The sequence below is a fragment of the Erythranthe guttata genome, chromosome 11, assembly GCF_056151865.1.
Source record: "Erythranthe guttata isolate IM_541 chromosome 11, IM_541, whole genome shotgun sequence".
Classification (NCBI taxonomy): domain Eukaryota; kingdom Viridiplantae; phylum Streptophyta; class Magnoliopsida; order Lamiales; family Phrymaceae; genus Erythranthe; species Erythranthe guttata.
The window spans coordinates 6,093,844-6,116,397 of NC_142543.1; the positions used below are offsets into that span (position 1 = coordinate 6,093,844).

Consider the following 22,554-nt stretch of genomic DNA (forward strand, 5'->3'; position numbering starts at 1 on the left):
GATTAATTCTCGACGAAGCTCACAAAACACCCTACTCTTGCCATCCGGGTGAAACCAAAATGTATCAAGACTTGAAGAAGTTGTACTGGTGGCCAGGCATGAAGAAGGATATAGCCAAATTCGTATCCGAATGCCTAATTTGTCAACAAATCAAAACGGAACACCAAAGGCCCGGTGGACTTCTACAATCCAACCTTATTCCCGAATGGAAATGGGAAAGAGTAACGATGGACTTTGTTCAAGGTTTCCCGAAGACTCAGAAAGGATCCGATTCAATATGGGTAATAGTCGATCGCCTAACCAAGTCCGCACATTTCTTACCGGTCAAGACCACTTTTAGTCTCGAAAAACTAGCCGAACTCTATATCGGAGAAATCGTCCGACTCCATGGCGTTCCGATATCAATCATCTCCGACCAAGATCCCCGATTCACTTCCAAATTTTGGAAAAGATTGCACGAAGCGATGGGAACCAGTCTAGCCTTTAGCACGGCGTACCATCCCCAAACCGACGGACAATCGGAAAGGACAATCAAGACCCTCGAAGACATGCTTCGAGCATGTATAATGGATTTTGGTGGTAATTGGGAAAGCCGTCTACCGCTCATCGAATTCTCGTACAACAATAGCTTCCAATCTTCGATCGGAATGGCACCTTACGAAGCCTTGTACGGAAGAAAATGCCGTTCTCCAATCCATTGGGACGAAGTAGGAGAGCGAAGATTTCTAGGACCCGAGCTAGTCCAACACACCGTCGACATAATCAAGAATATTCGAGAGAAAATGAGAACCGCCCAAGATCGCCAACAAAAGTACGCGAATAAGAGAAGACGAGAATTGGAATTCCAAGCCGGTGATCACGTATTCTTGAAAGTCGCTCCGCTCAAAGGAATCATGCGATTCGGAAAACGAGGAAAGTTAATCCCTCGATTCATTGGACCCTTCGAAATACTCGACCGAATTGGTGGCCAAGCCTATCGCCTCGCCCTACCGCCTCAACTATCCAAGATCCACAATGTCTTTCACGTCTCCATGCTCCGAAAATATATTCCCAACCCTAACCACATCCTTGAAACCGAACCCCTTGATTTATCCCCGAACCTATCCTTTACCGAAGAACCCTCCCAAATATTAGACCGAAAAGTTAGGAAACTCCGAAACAAAGAAATTCGCCTAGCCAAAATCCTTTGGAAAAACCATTCTCCGGATGAGTCAACGTGGGAACTTGAGGATGAGATTGTGAGTCGTTATCCGGAACTAATTGAAAAAGGTACAAATTTTGGGGACAAAATTTTTTTAAGGGGGGAAGATTGTAACACCCCGCATTTTCGGTAAAATAATATTATTTTATTTTACCAAATTTATGTGCATGTTTGCGAAATTAGAATTTATAATAATTCTTGCATGGTTAGTATTTAGGTGAATTAGGTAATTATGTGAAATATGTGAATTATGTGATTATGTGGATTATTGTGTGCATTATGTGATTACGTGAATTATTGGGTGCATTGTGTGATTATGTGAAATATGTGATTAGGTGAAATATGTGATTATGTGAATTATGTGAATTATGTGCTTAGAAAATATTTCGAGATATTATTTCGAAATAAATTATTTTCATGAATTAGGATTTTATTCTTGCATGTGATTTTTAAATGAGCATTTCATACACAAAATTTTAGAAAAATAAATTTCCCCATGCATTTTTGGATTTTTAATTAATGTCGAAAATTAGAAAATGCTCCCTGATAAGTGTTCGTTTTGCACGATTTTTGCTTATCGAATCTTCGAGTTTTGGTTTTCATTCGTCCGAGTTTCGGCGTTATTTGTATATATTATTGCGTTTCTTGTTTTATTTATATTTTTAGGTTTTGTTAGCTATTTTTGCCGATTCGAAACGATTTTGGAAGCGAAGCCGAGAATCAAGCAAACAAGAGCAAAAATTGCAATCAAGTGGATGGTGGCAGCGTTCGGTATTTTACGCATAACTTCTTCATACGACCTCCGATTGAGCTGATTCAAATGGATTTAGAAAGCCAACTGCAAGGGCTACAACTTTTGTGAAATGCAAAATTGTCAAATTCGGGCTACAAAAGGGTCAAAACAGAGTTTGAAGTTATTGCAGCGACCATATCGCGATATTACATTCCATATCGCGATATGGGAGAAAACGAAACAGAGAGCTTGCATTTTTGCCATATCGCGCGATATGCCATTCCATATCGCGATATGGGGAGAAACGAAACAGAGAGCTTGCAATTTTACCATATCGCCCGATATTGCTTCCCATATCGCGATATGGCCTTGGGATGCGTAAAAAATATCTAAAAAGGCAAAGTTTCCTCAAGAAAATTTGCCCTACTATAAATACAAACCCCTTGTGTCGTAAAACGAAAAAGATGAACTTCTTCGACTTCACTCTTCGACTTCTTCTTCGGTTTTCTCTTCGGTTCTCGCCAGTTCTTCGCGGGAAGCTTCGACGAGGGTTTCGACTCGGGTTTTTCATAAGCTTTTTCTTTACGTTTAGTTTATAATTTCTCGTGTTCTTCATTTTGATGCTATGTTTGTAATGAACTGAGCATTTTCTTTTAGGGGAAATGAAACCTTGTATATATTGATTTTGATTTCCAGATCTGTGATCTATTTGTCGTTCTTTGATTCTGTTTATGTTTTCCTGTATTAAATGCTTTCGATTGTTTGGCCAACAGTTGAATTGATTGTAAATGGGAATGAACTCGAGAGAGGATTTCTCGTTTGATTTTAGGAAAACATAGCTCGGGTTGTGGAAACGGAGACGTGATGCACCTCGGGTAGCCCTTAAGGACTTGACCTAAATGCTCTCTTAATATCAGGTTCTGAACGGAGACGTCGGACCTGTGGGTAGACTCTAACTACACTGGAGACGGGGGTTAGGGTATTTTAGTGTCTGGGTTAGCGAATATAGAATTGACATTAGATTCGGATTTGTAGATCTTTATCGATAGTACACTGGTGGATTTTACCCTAGAAGCCATCACACGTTGGAATTCCTCGCTTGTCCTGGCGGACCGTTGTTTTTATTTTTGTTTCCTTTTGGCTTCATGTCATCTCCCATCTTTTTTTTTCCGTCTAGATAAAGTTTAGGATAGTATAATTACGGTACTTGGTAGATTTAGGAACTTAATTCCCTGTGGATCGATATCCGGAATTCACTATTCTGCAAAACGCGATACTGTACACTTGCGGTTTTTCATACGTAGGTTTTACGCGTATCACTCCCCACATTTTCTTGAATTTTCGGACATCACTCACACACACACACACATGATTTTTAAATTTGCATATTAATTAGTATAAGACATGCATTGGTGTGGTTGTACCTTGAGCATAGAAAGAAATACCCAAAAGCTAGCCCCCCTACCCTCTAGTCTAGGCTTGCTTTTCCACTCCCACACACCACTTTAAGGCCAAAAGTCTTTCTTTCTTCTTCTCCTCCCCTTCATTTTCGGCAGCCACCACCACCACCATAGCCACCACCTTCTCAAGCTTGAACCACCCAAGAACCACCACCATCTCAACTTTCGAAAATTTGCAAAATCACCCCCACAAAATATGTATTTTCCTTTCTTCTCCATTGGCTTTGAACTCTCCAAAAAACTCTATAAATACCTCTCATTCCCAAGATCAAAATGCACTCTCCACCTCTAGTCTTACTATCCTTAAGTTCAAAGTCTCCTTCTATTTCAATAGAAGAAGAATTTTCGGCCAAGGCTAAGTAAGCTTCCTCTTCCTCCTTTCTTTTTCTTTTTTTTCGAAAAGAGCCAAGCTCTTCTTCATCCAAGTTCTTTTTGTTCTTCTTCTTCTTTTCTTAATACATAATCTAACTCTTAATCTCTTCTTGTATTAGAGAGAAAAGAGCTAACAAATCCTTCCCCTAAAGAGTATAGGTGAGAATTCTTGAATTCTTGCTCAAACCTACAACACCACTAGTATTTTCGGTTTTTATGTGTTTCTATGTGTTTTTATTGTTTATTATGTGATTATATGTTGTAGATGATGATTGCATGTTAGTGTTTTCAAAAGATGACTTTGTTCTTGAAGTTCTATGATTTTTCGAAAATTGGGGAAAAATGTTTTAAAAGGCTTATTTGGCTTAATTAGTGCCTTGCATGTGTTGATCTAGTATTTGATTGTTGATTTTTGAAAAGAAAATGAATTTTTGGCCTAGCCATGAAACTTTCGAAAATTGGGGAAAAATGTTTTAAAAGGCTTATTTGGCTTAATTAGTGTCTTGCATGTATTGATCTAGTGTTTGATTGTTGATTTTTGAAAAGAAAATGAATTTTTGACTTAGGTAAGGAACTTTCGAATTTTTTGAGGGAAAAAGGCTTGAAATTGCTTATGTGGTTCATTTTGTGTTTTGTATGTGTTAATCTTGTGTTGATTGTTGTTTTAAGGCCTTGCATGTTAAGATTGGTGATTGATTGTTGATCTAAGGTCTTGCATGTTAAGATCTAGTGATTGATGGTTGATCCAAAGTCTTGTATGTTAAGATCTAGTGTTTTCTATGAAAAATGGTTTAAGAACTAAGAATTTGTGCTAATTTGATTTAAAATACTCTTGCATGTGAAGATCTAGTGTATTTGCTTGAATAAATGTAAAGATGGAAGTCTTGAATTTTATTCTTGTAAAAATGCTAGATCTAGTGAACTTTGATGTTAGATTGTTTTGCATGTTAAGATTTCGGTTATTTCTATGTTGTTGTGGCTAATGATTTTGTGAAACTTTATGTGTATTTCTATGTGCTCCTATGTGCTCTTGCTTGCTTATGTGAATCATTGGGTGTGAGGATGAGAGAAGGGTAAGTAGAAGGGTGCATGGGTGGGTGCATTAAGTGTCATGAATTTTTAAAAGATAAAACTATGTTGGAAAGTCTTTCGAAGTTACGGTAAATTTCTCGGGTACGGCGAGCCTGGTACCGTAGGGCCTAGGGGTGGTTTGATCCCACGTAGTTAGACATGGTTCGTAATATATGGGGTTATTTACCGGTAACTTAGATTGGCTCTTCCGAGGGATTCCCGACAATTTTTCATGTCATGCATGTTGCATTATGGTGTTGATGATATAGGGGGAAAATCTCACTCTATGGTCTTGGGATCGTAGGGTTATAAAGGTGGGAAATTCCTTCTATAATCTTCAATACGTGTCATGGCATAGGGTTATAAAAGTGGGATATTCTCACTCTATGGTCTTGGGATCATAGGGTTATAAAGGTGGGAATTATTTCACTCTATGCGTGATGGCTTTATGTGAACGAAGAACGCCGACGAAAAAGGGAAGTATATGATTGTTTTACTTCATGTTGTATGTTCATGTATAAGATATATGTATATATATATATGTATAGATATATGTATGCTCTATGTGCTATGTGTATTCGATATTACTTCAAGATTCTCATTGAGTCCTCAAAGGCTCATATAGGTGTTGTATGTTTGTAGGTATACCCGATTTAGGGCCCGAGGAGTGAAGTTGGGAATCGAGCTCGAGAATCGGAAGGGGATCGTATGGAGGGGATGTGGATAGTGTTGGCTCTCAATTTAGTTATGTGGTTTTATTTGTATAATATGCTTGTAAAAACTTTTGATACGGTTTTAGGTATTTTCTACCGGTCGCTTCCTCCGATCGGTGGAAATTATTAAAAGACGACGTATGTAATAGTAATTAGGATTACCCTATTTTGGATGATTAATCGGTAATCCGTAGTCTTTTGTAAGCGAAAGCAAATTTTCACTCCTTATAAGTATGCATGCTTTCGACTAGTAGTTTCTTCGTGTTTTGTCTCCATGTTCTAAAATTATTTTCATATAGGTTTTCTGCTTAGAAAATCATGCAATTTTAGGAGTCTCTGCATCTCTCTGTGCTCATCAGTTTGATAGGTCTTGTGCATGATTTGGGTAAGTATTCATTTAGTTATGATTTATTTCTCACTACTGCATTGAAACAGGGCCATTCGGGTGTTTTCTGGTATAACTGGAGTTTTACTCACCCAAATGCCTTGTTTCTACTTGGAAAATGTTTTAAACTTATTTTTCTGCCTTGGGGTAAAATTTGGTAGTTTTTGGGTTAGTGAGGAATTTATTGTGAATTTTCAAAACTCCCTCCCCTGTTCTGGATTTTAAACCGAGTGACTGTGCCATTTTATTTATTTCTCCTAAATGGCCATGTATATTTCAAAACCGTTTTAACTGAGTGATCTAAACCCGTATTAGATGGTATGGTATAATGTTGGGGTCATTTTCATGAGTAGTTTGAGAGGAATTAATTTTTAAAGCTTCTGCATTGAACCTGTCCGCATTTGCATTAAGTCCATCATGCCTAGTTACTTTCTAGTCTTGCATTTAGCATGCATTAGTGTTAGTTCATCGATTAGGGTTTAGCAAGCTGTGCCCTCTCTCCCTTTGATTTAAAAAGAAAAAATTTTACGTAAATTTCTATCCACAAAAAAATCATGTTTTCAAAAGTCTTCCGCTGAGATTACATATAATAAGGGTAATCGAGAGAGGGGTGTCACATTAATACCACAAAGGTTCTTTTACTGGAGTTCTAATTGCTAAACCGATCTTCCGATTTATGCATTCAATAATAACAGATAAGCACATAAATTAGCCGGTTTCACGCACTTAATAAAACAAGTAAAAGAAGTAATCTGAAAGTTAAAACTTGCATAATATCATAAAATTGGGTTTATGAATCCCACATAGGGTTCAAATAAAATCCTATATATAAAAACTTTAGCTACTCACACTTGTTCTAAAAATCAAATAAACAAAGTTCATAAAAAGAGAAAGAAAAACTATGCTTGAATCTTCGATTATCTTCGTCTTTACTCGTAATTCTTCCCTCTTAGATTTCATATAAGGGACCCTTATTTTCGTGGTTGGTATTTCTCTTATATAAGGGTCAAAACTTGGTGTGAAGACGGGGATTTGTTGCTCAAATGGACTTTTCTTACTGCGATATCTCGCTTATTTGGACGACCGTTCGAATTATAGTATATTTCTCGGACGACCTCTCGCTTCCAGAGTCTCTTTTTCTTCAACAGAAATTCGAAAGGCCGTTTGGTTTGTAAGTATAATTCTCGGACGGCCGTCTGAGTTCTTGACTGGTTTGACTTGACTTTTGGCTTCTCCATTTTGTCCACCTTTTTCTTCTTAATTGTTGTTTTGACCCTCAATTTATCCAATTCTTCACTTTGTGCCTCAAACACAATAAATAAAAACTTTAAGACCAAATATCAATCAATTCTAACAAAAATCCAAGTTTAAGAAGTATAATAGAGTGTAAACTATACACTCAACAATGTAACTGAAAAAATGCAAGATAATATTACTATCTATTGTGATAACCAAAGTTCTTTTCGCTTAACAAAAAATTCCAAGTTCCATGAAAGGTACAAGCATGTGGATATTAAGGTTCATTGCATCGGAGGTGTAGTGGAAAAGGAACAAGGTTGATAAAATTGGAACAGATGACAATCTTTTTGTTGCATTGACAAATGTACTACTACTGGCAAAATTCAGATTCTGCCTTGAAAAGGTACAAGTCTGGGATACACGAGGAAGTCATGATCCTCAAAATAAGTAAAAAAATACATGTTGGAGGAGAGAGAGAGAGAGAGAGAGAGAGAGAGAGAGAGAGAGAGAGAGAGAGAGAGAGAGAGAGAGAGAGAGAGAGAACCAAAACGACCATTGTTAGGGTTTTTACAAAAGCTCAAGCATTGTATTGTGTGATGCACGTAATTCCCATTGCAGCGTCGATGTATGATTGTTCCCAATCTGAACCACATATATTACACTTTCAATACTTTTAAACGATACTATCTACTCTTGCATTATATAAATAGCTTGATTGGTTATCGACGTTTGACATAAGAGGTAAATAGCTTTGGTTACTCAATATTAGAAAATGAAGTACTATTATATATCAGTACTAATTAAGCATTATAGCGTGGCGAAATCACAGCTGGAGAATCAACGATCATTTTCATGGAGTTGAACTCAAAAGCTACAAGTGGCTTTGATTGCATCAATATTTTTCCGATCGCGAGGTTCCTCATATTTTCCGAGTCCATGTGATGATCAGTACCACCTTGGAATTTCGAAGATTCTTTTCTCTCTCGATATGTCAATTGCGCTGAAACCTTTGTTGGAGCAACTATCCTCACTCTAGATATACGACAATAAAAATAGATTGATCAATACAAAATGGAATACGAAACAAAACAAAAACATGTTTTAGTTGATATTAAGTTGTATCATTGAGGAAAGTTGTGGTAGAGATTTCAAATGACACCATTAATTAAATTTCAAATTTACCCAAATATTCTCTTTAGTAGAATATTGAACTCATTCAAATAAATTCATGATTGGCCTGGTTCAACAAAGTTTTTTTTTTTTTTTTTTTTTTTTTTTATGTCTTATTTGAAAAGGCCAAATTTTATATTAATACCACAACTATTTCAACATATGTGACGTTTAAGGTATTTGCAGAAATATTAGCAAAATTAATAAAATATAGCTAAAGTTAAGAAAAATATTTATGTATTTAGACTAAAATACCTTTCCATTTTTTTAGTGAATGAAGTGATAACAAAGAGAGTTTATGAACTACTATGCATAAAGTCGAAAAATATGTAACTGATGCATCATAATCGGAATGCTGATCTGACAGTATGGAACAACAATATTTTTCTAAAGCAATTTGATGGCATAAAAATCTGAAATGGAGGGAGCGAAGAATTTGATGGCTAAGTAATTTAGGGAGTTTTCAAGATGTAATCGAGTAGAAAACCTGGTATCAATCTGACAAATGTATTCAAGAAGATGAGGATTAAATTATGTGACACCACTGAAAAAAGAGTAGAAGACAAACTAATTAAATTCATGATTATCATATCCACACAAGTTAATTTAATGGAAAATTCTAAAAAATAAAGTTCACCTAAGGTTTGCGAGAGACAACTTCATTTGGGGACTGATGATAAACCTATTGAGATCCCAGTCGGATGTAGCTTCTCTCATTTAACAAAAACCAATATCAGTATAAAAGGGAATTTGATATGAATAAATAGAGCTAATTGCAGAGAACCCCCTCTGTAACTTCGAATGGTTAAAAAAATCCTTGTGTTAAAAAAATTAGCAAAGATCCCCTATGTTTTATTTTGCTAAGCACACAGCTCAGATACTTTGAAATTGAGTGCTGACTTATATGATATGACATACCTACCCCTAGTTAGAATAAATCAAATACCCCACACCCAAAAGAGTATACAGTACAAGAAAATCGGCCAATTTTTTTTTTCTTGAAAAATCTTTCCTTTGGTGGCGGCGGCGGTGGTGGAGTTGAAGACGACCACCTCAAGAACAAAGAACAAAGAACAAATTTTCTAGTTCTTGAATTTCATTTGGCCTCTTTTGTATAGTGGGAAAAATACGAAAAGGAAAAAAAAAAAAAAAGAAACAAATGAATTTCTGTTGTGGAGGAGGATAAAAGGAAGATGCCAGTGATTTGAAGGAGGCTGACAGAGTCTATTATGAAACTTTTGGTGGTTGTAGGTGTGGTGAAGAAGAGAAATCTGGTTGTGTGGTGTGGTTTTGGGTTGAATCGGGAAGATGGTTTTTTAGAAAATATTGGTGATTGAATTGAAAAATTTGAGAACTTTATTTTGGGCCTCATTAAAATTATGGGGTGAATTTATAATTTTTAAAATTTTTGATTTAAAGGGTATTTGAGTATTTTGCGTCAAAAAACACATACCCATTCGCACATTTCGCGCGTGCTACACACGTTCGGCTCGGAGGGGCCTTATCGCATTTGACTAATTTTCATAGGGGTATTTGCTAATTTTTTTAACACAAAGGATTTTTTAGCAATTCGAAATTACACAGGGGTGGTTATTGCAAAAAACCCTGAATAAATAAATAAATAAAGCAAGTAGAGATTGTTGGCCATACCTGCAGTTTTAATGCTAATATTGCAAGAATTTGTAGATCCATCTTTCTTACTTTCTCTTATTTGTATGTCTTTGTAATATCTAGGCAAGTTACAATTGCCTAATCCATTTATATCAAGAAAGCCTCCGGACATTGGTTTTGTCTTCTTGTGCTTCAACATACAGCATATGCAACATTATAAGTCATTAACATTTTATAACTTTTAACAATATAATTTCTTTAATTATTTTATATGAGTCTGAATGTCTGATATATATAATAGCTTGTAATATGAGATGATTTTACACCAACGTGCAATTTCAAGAATATATATAGGCCCACCTTTATAAAATTGGCAACCTGACTCGGAACTCCAAACACCTGTGATATTTAGATGTAAAAGAATTTAGATTGCACCCATATATAACATTAGTTAATTACAAATTAAACCTCATTTTGGGTTATTGTGAATTGCTATAATAGTCAACATGTGATTTTCATAGGAAATAATCTTACTATTTATCTTAATATTTTTGTGTTAGAACTAGCACCAAATAAAATTGAAGAATACAGAGACTTGCGTGGAATTTTTTTGGGATAAAATAAAAGGCAAGTGGTCTAGGATAAGAGATATTCACTATGTGTTATAGATATTTATATCAAATGTTAAATCTCACTAACAACTTAATCTTTTGGTTGAGTTATATTCAATATGGTACCAGAGTCATATCAGTTGAAAATGTCATGAGTTTGAAATATGCCAGAACCATTTAAAACAATTCAAGTGTAAGACTTAAAATATATATAATTCGTCCACACTTGAAGGGGTGGGGCGACACCCACAAGCAACACTAATTGAACTAGGCAAACTGACGAGCTTTTATAAACGCTTCGAATGAAAAGACCCCTTATGTTTTAATTTTAGGGATTTTAAGACAAAACACTATAAATGATATTTGGAAACATTGGATTTTAAGACAAAACCTTATAAATGGGGCAATTTTCTTAATTACTTGCACCAAAAGGCGAAATATTTCCCCATATATATATATATATATATATATATATATATATATATAATTTCAACAATCAACGTTATTTGACAATTGTCAAACAATTGTCATAATGAAATGACCATACATACATATTATTTTATCTTATTTAATTTCATTAATATGTAATTAACCAATTATTGAAAAGAAAAGGTCCCATCAATATAATGACTCTGTAGCCGAACTTTCACTATCACAATTCTCTTAGAAATGAAAATTCGTATTTATTATATATACCCTAAAGTTGAAAATGACTACAATTATTTTGAAATAAAAGTTGGTAATGACATTATATTCGAACCCAACGATTAAAAAACCACTTTCAATCAACCTTGCTTCCAATTACGTAATTAAGAAAAATACTTGTGTGGGATAGCTCAACTGGTTCCGGGGATGGTAAGTTGGTACAAAATCTTATAATCGAATCCTTGCAGCCTTACTGTGAAAATTTCCACTCCAATGAGAGTTAGTTCCTTGTGGACACCAGTTTCGGATCCGCTATCCTAACGGATCGTTGAGTCACCACAATTTACATTCGTCTATCAAATATTTGTCGGGCCTATGACAAGGACAAATATTTCAAGCTCATTCAAATTTATTTGCAAATAAGGAAAATCATTTTATATATACCAAAAGAGGTCTTTACAAATAAGCCCATCAATGGGACTTATTCATAAAGAGTTCCAGACAATAAACTCATTTACAAAAAGTTCCACACATGGTTCAGATTTTTGTAAAAGACTAAAATAGCCCCTCATACTTTTATATGCTTCAATTTCATAGTTTAATTTAATTTAACCTCAATTTGATCCAAATTTAGTTCAATTTTGACCCAAAACACATTTTTATGGACAATTTCGTCCGTCACCGCCTTTGACCACCGGTCTCCGGCGTTGACTTTTTTTTTTTATCCTTCTGAATTTCTTCGCCGATTTCCGGCGTAGACCGGCCGTCAACGTCGGTCTCCGGCGTTGACTTTTTCAAATTGTGTTTTTTTTTTGTTTCTTTCTTTCTATAACATATTTTTTTTTTCATTTATACAACAATATTGCTGTGATTGACAGTAATATTGACTATATTACTGTTAAACATAGTAAAATTAACTATACTACAGTTTAACACAATAATATTGCTATATTAATCTCTAGCACAGTAATATTAACATAACAAAACTCATTATTATTGTGTAATAGAGTAATATTACTATGTTGACCGTTCAACAAATGTTACATAATAAAAAGGCAAAAGAATTAATATTACTGTGAGTGACAGTAATATTACTATAACAACAGTAATATTACTGTCAACCACAGTAGTATTACAATAATAGACAGTAATATTATCACGTTACTCCGCGAATAACTCAAAGAAACAAAAAAACCCAAACAAAATAATAGTATTGATGTGCTTGACAGCAATATTATTATAACAACAGTAATATTACCGTCAAACACAGTAATATTATTGTGTTTACAGTAATATTATTACGTTACTTCGTGAATAACTCAAACAAAACAAAAAACACAAAAATTAATAATATTGATGTGGTTGACAGTAATATTATTGTGTTTACAGTTATTTTACTGTCAACGACAGTAATATAATTAGATTGACTTGTCAACAAATCAAACAAAAAAAAAATAACAAAAAAAAATAATAATAATAATAATATTACGTTAATTTACTGTCAACGGCTAAACAATTACATCAATGTATTGTCAACGACAGTACAATTACGTTAATGTACTGTCAAGATATAATTACATTAATTTATTGTCAGTGACAGCACAATTACGACCAATGTTTAGCGGTGAACGTAAAAAAATAATTAAAAAAAAAACACTAAAAAAAAAGTCAACGCCGGAATCCGGCGGCGGAAAAACAACAGAGCAGAAAAAAAAAAAAAATTCAACGCCGGAACCCGGCGGCGGAAAAAACAGATCAGACAAAAAAAGAAAAAAAAAATCGAAACAGTCAACAGAAATTTTTGAAAAAAAAGAGTCAAAATTGGATTTTTGTTGACAAAATTGATTAAATTGGCTATAAAGAGTTGGGTGTAATATTGTCATATACATGAATGTTTCCTTTATTTATAATAAATATTAAAGGGATGGGCTTATTGGTGAAAGAGATATAACCCCTAAACCTAAAATAATAAAGATGTTTGGTTATGGACCTATGAACAAAAACCCAATACCAAAATTACCCCCAATTCATTGAAGCCCAATTCAACTCTATTTCATGATTTGCACCCCAATTTAGCTCAATTTCACCAATTAACCAATTTTGACCCTAATTTTCATTTTAACCCCAATTTTGACCCGCCACTACCGAGGATCGCCGGCCAGCCGCTGTTGCGTTACATTTTTTTTTTTTGAGAACTTTTTTTTTTCAGAAATTTTTTTTCCGGTAGGTCAACCGCCGTTGACCGCCGGGTCTCCAGCGTTGACTTTTTTTTTTTGTGTAAAAAAATTACTTCAATTAATATTACCGTCTCCAGCAGTTATTTAACTGTCGAAGAGAGTAATTTAACTGTTAATTGACTTTTTTTTTTCTTAAAAATATATTTTAATTAATGTTACTGTCTTGGCTGCTAAATTACTGTCTCCAGCAGTTATTTAACTGTCGGAGACAGTAATTTAACTGTTAATTGACTTTGTTTTTTCTTAAAAAAATTATTTTAATTAATATTACTGTCTTAGTTGCTAAATTACTATCTCCAACAGTAATTTAACTGTGTGAGACAGTAATATTACTGTATTAATTAATTTTATTGTCTTGGCCTGCATTTTTGCTGTCTTCGACTTTATTATTACTGTCTCCGACCGTAATATTACTATCTTATGCAATAATATTATTGTTTGGGACAGTAATATTAGTAATATTACTATTTGAAAAAATAATATTCATAATATTATTGTCTCAAACAGTAATATTACTGTGTGAGACAGCAATTTAGCAGCCAAAACAGTAATATTAATTAAAATATTTTTTTCTAAGCAAAAACAAAATTTCAAAAAAAAAAAAAAAATCGAAAAAAAGTCAACGGCGGAAAAAAAAATTCAGAAAAAAATTTATTTTCTGAAAAAAAATATTTTTTCAAAAATTATGAAAATGGGGGTTAATGTGATATATTTGTTTAAATCCAGGGTCAATGGGTAATATTGAGGAAATTAAAGCATAATTGATGGAATTGATAAGAATTATATTATGGAGGGTATTTTAGACTAAAGACATGGGGATATCTTTATTTGAAAGACTGATTTTTTGTAGACCAATGTGCATTTAAGTCTCATGTCATGAGCCTATTTACCATTTGCCTATATAAAAAAGGTTTAGAAACATTGAAAGTGACTGTAGTTGCAAAAAAAGAAAAGGTGGGTTACGAGTTTCACTCCTACTTATAGCACCTATTAATCAATGTCATTAGGACCGAATCGGACCGGTCCGACCGCGACCCGCAACAAAAGTGGTCCAATCTGATGCCTAAAACTGGCCAAATCAAGAACCCGGGCCAAATCACCAAAATCCGGTTTGACCGATGAAAACGGGCTAACCCGAAAACCGGTCAATGATCCGGGTTTTCATCTAATACACTTCGTCGGTGGCTATTGGCGGTGGAATTTGGGTGAAATTCACCAGGGATGGCCGGTTCTAGGTGGAGCAGGCGGTGGGTAGCCAGAGTTTAGTGAAGCAGGCGGTGGGTGACCGTAATTCGACGGAAAGAAGAAGAAGAAAAATAAATGAAAAGAAAACGGAGAGAGAAAGTAGAAATATTTGTGAGGAAGAAAGAGAGAGAGTGATGAAAATGAATTTAGTAGGTAACGGGAGAAGAAAACGTGGAGAGAGGAGAGAGAATATGGAAGAGTAAAACAAGAATAAAAAGTATAAGAATAAAAAGTATAAAAGCTAAAAAAGGTGTTGGGATAATAAAAAAGAGAATAGATTAATAAAAGTAAATAGAGAGTGAAACATAAAAAATATATACAATATATAAATCTAAAAGTATTAAAATTAATAAAAAAAATAAAAAATCCGGGTCGAACCCGGTTGAACCGGTCCAACCATGACCCGAACGCCTGGCCGGTTTTGTGTCCGGTTCGGTTTTGATAGCATTGCTATTAATTGAGGAGTAGAATAACCAAATAAATTGAAATAAAAATAAAAATACAATAAAAAAGAACAAAACCATTATCAAAACTTAATGGTTTCGGTGACGGGTTTTAAACGGAGTGGATACCCGCGGATAGCTAGCGGTTCGGGTTTTTTTGCAATCCCTACCTATATTAATACCACAAAGGTTCTTTTACTGGAGTTCTAATTGCTAAACCGATCTTCCGATTTATGCATTCAATAATAACAGATAAGCACATAAATTGGCCGGTTTCACGAACTTAATAAAACAAGTAAAAGAAGTAATCTGAAAGTTAAAACTTGCATAATATCATAAAATTGGGTTTATGAATCCCACATAGGGTTCAAATAAAATCCTATATATAAAAACTTTAGCTACTCACACTTGTTCTAAAAATCAAATAAACAAAGTTCATAAAAAGAGAAAGAAAAACTATGCTTGAATCTTCGATTATCTTCGTCTTTACTCGTAATTCTTCCCTCTTAGATTTCATATAAGGGACCCTTATTTTCGTGTTTGGTATTTCTCTTATATAAGGGTCAAAACTTGGTGTGAAGACGGGGATTTCTTGCTCAGATGGACTTTTCTTACTGCGCTATCTCGCTTATTTGGACGGCCGTTCGAATTATAGTATATTTCTCGGACGACCTCTCGCTTCCAGAGTCTCTTTTTCTTCAACAGAAATTCGAAAGGCCGTTTGGTTTGTAAGTATAATTCTCGGACGGCCGTCTGAGTTCTTGACTGGTTTGACTTGACTTTTGGCTTCTCCATTTTGTCCACCTTTTTCTTCTTAATTGTTGTTTTGACCCTCAATTTATCCAATTCTTCACTTTGTGCCTCAAACACAATGAATAAAAACTTTAAGACCAAATATCAATCAATTCTAACAAAAATCCAAGTTTAAGAAGTATAATAGAGTGTAAACTATACACTCAACAATGTAACTGAAAAATGCAAGATAATATTACTATCTATTGTGATAACCAAAGTTCTTTTCGCTTAACAAAAAATTCCAAGTTCCATGAAAGGTACAAGCATGTGGATATTAAGGTTCATTGCATCAGAGGTGTAGTGGAAAAGGAACAAGGTTGATAAAATTGGAACAGATGACAATCTTTTTGTTGCATTGACAAATGTACTACTACTGGCAAAATTCAGATTCTGCCTTGAAAAGGTACAAGTCTGGGATACACGAGGAAGTCATGATCCTCAAAATAAGTAAAAAAATACATGTTGGAGGAGAGAGAGAGAGAGAGAGAGAGAGAGAGAGAGAGAGAGAGAGAGAGAGAGAGAGAGAGAGAGAGAGAGAGAGAGAGAGAGAGAGAGAGAGAGAGAGAGAGAGAGAGAGAGAGAGAGAGAGAGAGAGAGAGAGAGAGAGAGAGAGAGAGAGAAACCAAAACGACCATTGTTAGGGTTTTTACAAAAGCTCAAGCATTGTATTGTGTGATGCACGTAATTCCCATTGCAGCGTCGATGTATGATTGTTCCCAATCTTAACCACATATATTACACTTTCAATACTTTTGAACGATACTATCTACTCTTGCATTATATAAATAGCTTGATTGGTTATCGACGTTTGACATAAGAGGTAAATAGCTTTGGTTACTCAATATTAGAAAATGAAGTACTATTATATATCAGTACTAATTAAGCATTATAGCGTGGCGAAATCACAGCTGGAGAATCAACGATCATTTTCATGGAGTTGAACTCAAAAGCTACAAGTGGCTTTGATTGCATCAATAGTTTTCCGATCGCGAGGTTCCTCATATTTTCCGAGTCCATGCGATGATCAGTACCACCTTGGAATTTTGAAGATTCTTTTCTCTCTGGATATGTCAATTGCGCTGAAACCTTTGTTGGAGCAACTATCCTCACTCTAGATATACGACAATAAAAATAGATTGATCAATACAAAATGGAATACGAAACAAAACAAAAACATGTTTTAGTTGATATTAAGTTGTATCATTGAGGAAAGTTGTGGTAGAGATTCCAAATGACACCATTAATTAAATTTCAAATTTACCCAAATATTCTCTTTAGTAGAATATTGAACTCATTCAAATAAATTCATGATTGGCCTGGTTCAACAAAGTTTTTTTTTTTTTTTTTTTTTTTTTATGTCTTATTTGAAAAGGCCAAATTTTATATTAATACCACAACTATTTCAACATATGTGACGTTTAAGGTATTTGCAGAAATATTAGCAAAATTAATAAAATATAGCTAAAGTTAAGAAAAATATTTATGTATTTAGACTAAAATACCTTTCCATTTTTTTAGTGAATGAAGTGATAACAAAGAGAGTTTATGAACTACTATGCATAAAGTCGAAAAATATGTAACTGATGCATCATAATCGGAATGCTGATCTGACAGTATGGAACAACAATATTTTTCTAAAGCAATTTGATGGCATAAAAATCTGAAATGGAGCGAGCGAAGAATTTGATGGCTAAGTAATTTAGGGAGTTTTCAAGATGTAATCGAGTAGAAAACCTGGTCTCAATCTGACAAATGTATTCAAGAAGATGAGGATTAAATTTTGTGACACCACTGAAAAAAGAGTAGAAGACAAACTAATTAAATTCATGATTATCATATCCACACAAGTTAATTTAATGGAAAATTCTAAAAAATAAAGTTCACCTAAGGTTTGCGAGAGACAACTTCATTTGGGGACTGATGATAAACCTATTGAGATCCCAGTCGGATGTAGCTTCTCTCATTTAACAAAAACCAATATCAGTATAAAAGGGAATTTGATATGAATAAATAGAGCTAATTGCAGAGAACCCCTTCTGTAACTTCGAATGGTTAAAAAAATCCTTGTGTTAAAAAAAATTAGCAAAGATCCCCTATGTTTTATTTTGCTAAGCACACAGCTCAGATACTTTGAAATTGAGTGCTGACTTATATGAAATGACATACCTACCCCTAGTTAGAATAAATCAAATACCCCACACCCAAAAGAGTATACAATACAAGAAAATCGGCCAATTTTTTTTTTCTTGAAAAATCTTTCCTTTGGTGGCGGCGGCGGTGGTGGAGTTGAAGACGACCACCTCAAGAACAAAGAACAAAGAACAAATTTTCTAGTTCTTGAATTTCATTTGGCCTCTTTTGTATAGTGGGAAAAATACGAAAAGGGAAAAAAAAAAAAAAGAAACAAATGAATTTCTGATGTGGAGGAGGATAAAAGGAAGATGCCAGTGATTTGAAGGAGGCTGACAGAGTCTATTATGAAACTTTTGGTGGTTGTAGGTGTGGTGAAGAAGAGAAATCTGGTTGTGTGGTGTGGTTTTGGGTTGAATCGGGAAGATGGTTTTTTAGAAAATATTGGTGATTGAATTGAAAAATTTGAGAACTTTATTTTGGGCCTCATTAAAATTATGGGGTGAATTTATAATTTTTAAAATTTTTGATTTAAAGGGTATTTGAGTATTTTGCGTCAAAAAACACATACCCATTCGCACATTTCGCGCGTGCTACACACGTTCGGCTCGGAGGGGCCTTATCGCATTTGACTAATTTTCATAGGGGGTATTTGCTAATTTTTTTAACACAAAGGATTTTTTAGCAATTCGAAATTACACAGGGGCGGTTATTGCAAAAAACCCTGAATAAATAAATAAATAAAGCAAGTAGAGATTGTTGGCCATACCTGCAGTTTTAATGCTAATATTGCAAGAATTTGTAGATCCATCTTTCTTACTTTCTCTTATTTGTATGTCTTTGTAATATCTAGGCAAGTTACAATTGCCTAAGCCATTTATATCAAGAAAGCCTCCGGACATTGATTTTGTCTTCTTGTGCTTCAACATACAGCATATGCAACATTATAAGTCATTAACATTTTATAACTTTTAACAATATAATTTCTTTAATGATTTTATATGAGTCTGAATGTCTGATATATATAATAGCTTGTAAAATTATTCAATATATATGTAATATGAGATGATTTTACACCAACGTGCAATTTCAAGAATATATATAGGCCCACCTTTATAAAATTGGCAACCTGACTCGGAACTCCAAACACCTGTGATATTTAGATGTAAAAGAATTTAGATTGCACCCATATATAACATTAGTTAATTACAAATTAAACCTCATTTTGGGTTATTGTGAATTGCTATAATAGTCAACATGTGATTTTCATAGGAAATAATCTTACTATTTATCTGCACTTCTTTGTATGGAAACGATCGACAACGTATTTAACATTTTTGTGTTAGAACTAGCACGAAATAAAATTGAAGAATACAAAGACTTACGTGGAATTTTTTTGGGATACAATAAAAGGCAAGCGGTCTAGGATCTGAGATAATTCACTATGTGTTAGAAATATTTATATCAACTCACAACTTAATCTTTTGGTTGAGATGTATTCAACATGGTACCAGAGTCATATCAGTTGAAAATGTCGTGAGTTTGAAATATGCCACAACCCATTTAAAAAAATTCAAGTGTAAGACAAACTATAAATGAACTAGGCAAACTAACGAGCCTTTATAAACGATTCGAATTAAAAGACCCCTTATGTTTTGATTTTAGGGATTTTAAGACAAACTATAAATGATATTTGGAAACATTGGATTTTAAGACAAAACCTTATAAATTGGGCAATTTTCTTAATTACTTGCATCAAAAGGCGAAATATTTCGCCCTAAGGGGGCCTTCATCCTTTGGCCCGACAAATATTTGATAGACGAATGTAAATTGTGGTGACTCAACAATCCGTTAAGATAGCGGATCCAGAACTGGTGTCTACAAGGAACTTACTCTTATTGGAGTTGAAATTTTCACACTAAAGCTGCAAGGATTCGATTATAAGATATTGTACCAACTTACCATCCCCGGAACTAGTCGAGCTATATCCCCGCGGGTATTTTTCTCAATTACTTAATCGGAAGCAAGGTTGATTGAAGGTGGTTTTTTAATCGTTGGGTTCGAATATAATGTCATTACCAACTTTTATTTCAAAATAATTGTAGTCATTTTCAACTTTAGGGTATATATAATTAATACGAATTTTCATTATATTGGTAAGAGAATTGTGATAGTGAAAGTTCGGCTACAGAGTCATTATATTGATGGGAGTATTAATTGAAATAAAAATAAAAATAAAATAAAAAAGAACAATCCAATAACTTGAGGAATTTAACCTACCTTTCGAGAGTGATCTTGTACTTGAAGACTGCTGACAAGCACCCGGGCAGCCCATCTATTGACAAACCAGAATAATATAATTAATTGTATGTAAGAAATTCAAATGCATGTGTCCACAAATGTACCTCTTCTTTCTTATGTAACTTACAAAACAACAAGTAGTGTGTTTGATGTGCAATAAGTTGAATGTCGAAACTTACGCTGCCGGCCGGGAGGATGCATTCTTCCGTACAATCCCAGCAAACACAACTAGCTGTGCACATGCGCGTAGTAAATCATCAATCAAAAAAACATTTATAACAAATTAACAATTATCAATAAATAACACACAAAACACAAAACACAAAACACAAAACACAAGACGATGTTCATATATATGGTTACGTGTAAGAAATGCAACCTCGTCAAAAGGACCAAATGAGCTATCTTCATAGGTGCCAAGATAAAATCCTCCAAGAGTGTACCCTAAAGTTTCTACCGTTCTCAATTCGTCGGGAATGAAAGGACGAACAGCTTCGGCTTTTACAAGATGAATTTGGTACAAGCCACTGAGAAAAAATATTATCCAAAATGACTAATTTCATAAAGACATCATTATATATATATATATATATATATATATATATATATATATATATATATATATATATATATATATATATATATATATAATATCCGGATTATATATATATAATCGTTTAGAAAGAACTAAAACATGGATTAAAAAGACTTGCCTGCCCTTGCAAATTATCAACGGAGGCTTCTGAAATGGTGATGATGTTATCATAACAGCATCCATTTCTAGTAAGAGAAATTATAAACTTTGTAAATGTTGAGATGAGACGCATGTCCAAGTTATATTATTTCATTTTATTTATATAAAAGCATATTTCATTAATTAATCCTATCCCATCTGACGTTGACCTTAATCATTAATTGTTAGAGTTAATTTCACTTAACCACTCTTATATACAATTAATAATAACAATAACCTCACCGTTTCAATGAAAACATCACCCACACCTCACACGCTCCAATTATAAATGGTTACGTATGTAAGTCCAAACGTAATGGGTGAATTTGTCAACCACTATATCTTTTACGTTGAAAATAAAAAAACATATTGAGAAAAAATAAAGAGAGATGTTTCGGTACGATCTTGGCAAGATCCAAGATGAAGAACTGGAAAAAAACAAAATCGTATGAGTTTAATGGAGATGTTCAAGATTAGAACGACAATCAGCAGCCCAAAATTAGTTGCTTGAAGAGTCCATGTTGAGGAATTGGAATAAAAGGACGAGGATAATTTGTTGGACAGGTCGGATTTCGTGCATCCGAAATTCTCGCAAATCTCTAACATTTCTTCTACAACTGTCATGTTTGTGGGGAGGGTGATTTGGAGTGCACCAGAGTCAAAATTGAGATTGAAGTTGTTGCACACGCACAACCATGTAACTGTTTTCTCAAGTTCATGAATTGGGCAAGTCGCAAATAAGTTCATCATACTCTACTAATTGGCAAATTGGCCAACTCCTTAATCTTTTCTAAAAGTAGAACATTAACCCTATGTTATAAAATACTAAAATACCCCTTAACATCTAAACTACTCCAACTTCATCTTCAAACGCTAATTAGCCAACATTACACATGGATATTGCATATTCACCCTATTTTTACCAAAGTTTCACCCCCACTCCCCAAACACCACTGCCTCCCTTAGGCCACCACCCCCACCCTTTGGCCACCGCAACCACATATATGAGTAACAAACATAAGGGCTTGATTGATGTAGTGGATATGGTGAGGCCTTGTGAGCACATATTTTGTGTAATGTATCTGTACTGCAACTTCAAGTTATCACAGAGGATTGATTCTAAAACATATCTTTTGGCAAGTTGCAAGAGCTTCAAGAGGGCTTCAAGATTATAGATTTTGAGAGAGTTATAAGAGAATTGTCTACGAAAGATTTTGGCTGAAACTTACACGCAAGCTAGTGCACACATATACCACCTACAAGTGGTAATAGTGGATTCTTACGGATCAGGATTGTCGAAGCCACATGGAGCAATTGATCTCTTCTCTAAGTATTTGATCACTAACAATTTAGTTTATCCAAGTAAACTCTAATGGTTGGTTTATTATTCTAAAGTGTAAATCAACGAGATTATTTTTTTATGTAAAACGAGTTTAGGATTTTATCTTCACCTTAAACT

The 22,554-nt window shown here is 34.2% G+C and overlaps 1 protein-coding gene and 1 long non-coding RNA gene across 3 annotated transcripts; one reads left to right on the plus strand and one right to left on the minus strand.

The window, feature by feature from the left end:
* Window positions 1–3,301: 3,301 nt before the first annotated feature.
* LOC148766871 (uncharacterized) lies at window positions 3,302–5,771 on the plus strand. The gene is made up of 3 exons (XR_016034269.1): window positions 3,302–3,753; window positions 3,886–3,925; window positions 5,480–5,771. It is a non-coding gene; the product is annotated as an uncharacterized LOC148766871 (long non-coding RNA).
* Window positions 5,772–16,701: 10,930 nt separating this feature from the next.
* On the minus strand, window positions 16,702–21,199 carry LOC148766872 (protein NEOXANTHIN-DEFICIENT 1-like). Of its 2 annotated transcripts, none has more exons than XM_088825394.1 (8): window positions 21,076–21,199; window positions 20,742–20,889; window positions 20,542–20,594; window positions 20,342–20,396; window positions 19,173–19,211; window positions 17,816–18,981; window positions 17,666–17,676; window positions 16,702–17,042 (listed from the first exon to the last, which is right to left on the minus strand). In XM_088825394.1, exons 1-6 carry the CDS (start codon window positions 21,138–21,140, stop codon window positions 18,757–18,759), a joined length of 585 nt encoding a protein of 194 aa, XP_088681520.1. In that variant the 5' UTR covers window positions 21,141–21,199; the 3' UTR covers window positions 16,702–17,042; window positions 17,666–17,676; window positions 17,816–18,756. The 2 variants fall into 2 exon arrangements, with proteins under 2 accessions (XP_088681520.1, XP_088681519.1); XM_088825393.1 differs by having other exon boundaries at window positions 17,666–17,722.
* Between the last annotated feature and the right edge of the window lie 1,355 nt (window positions 21,200–22,554).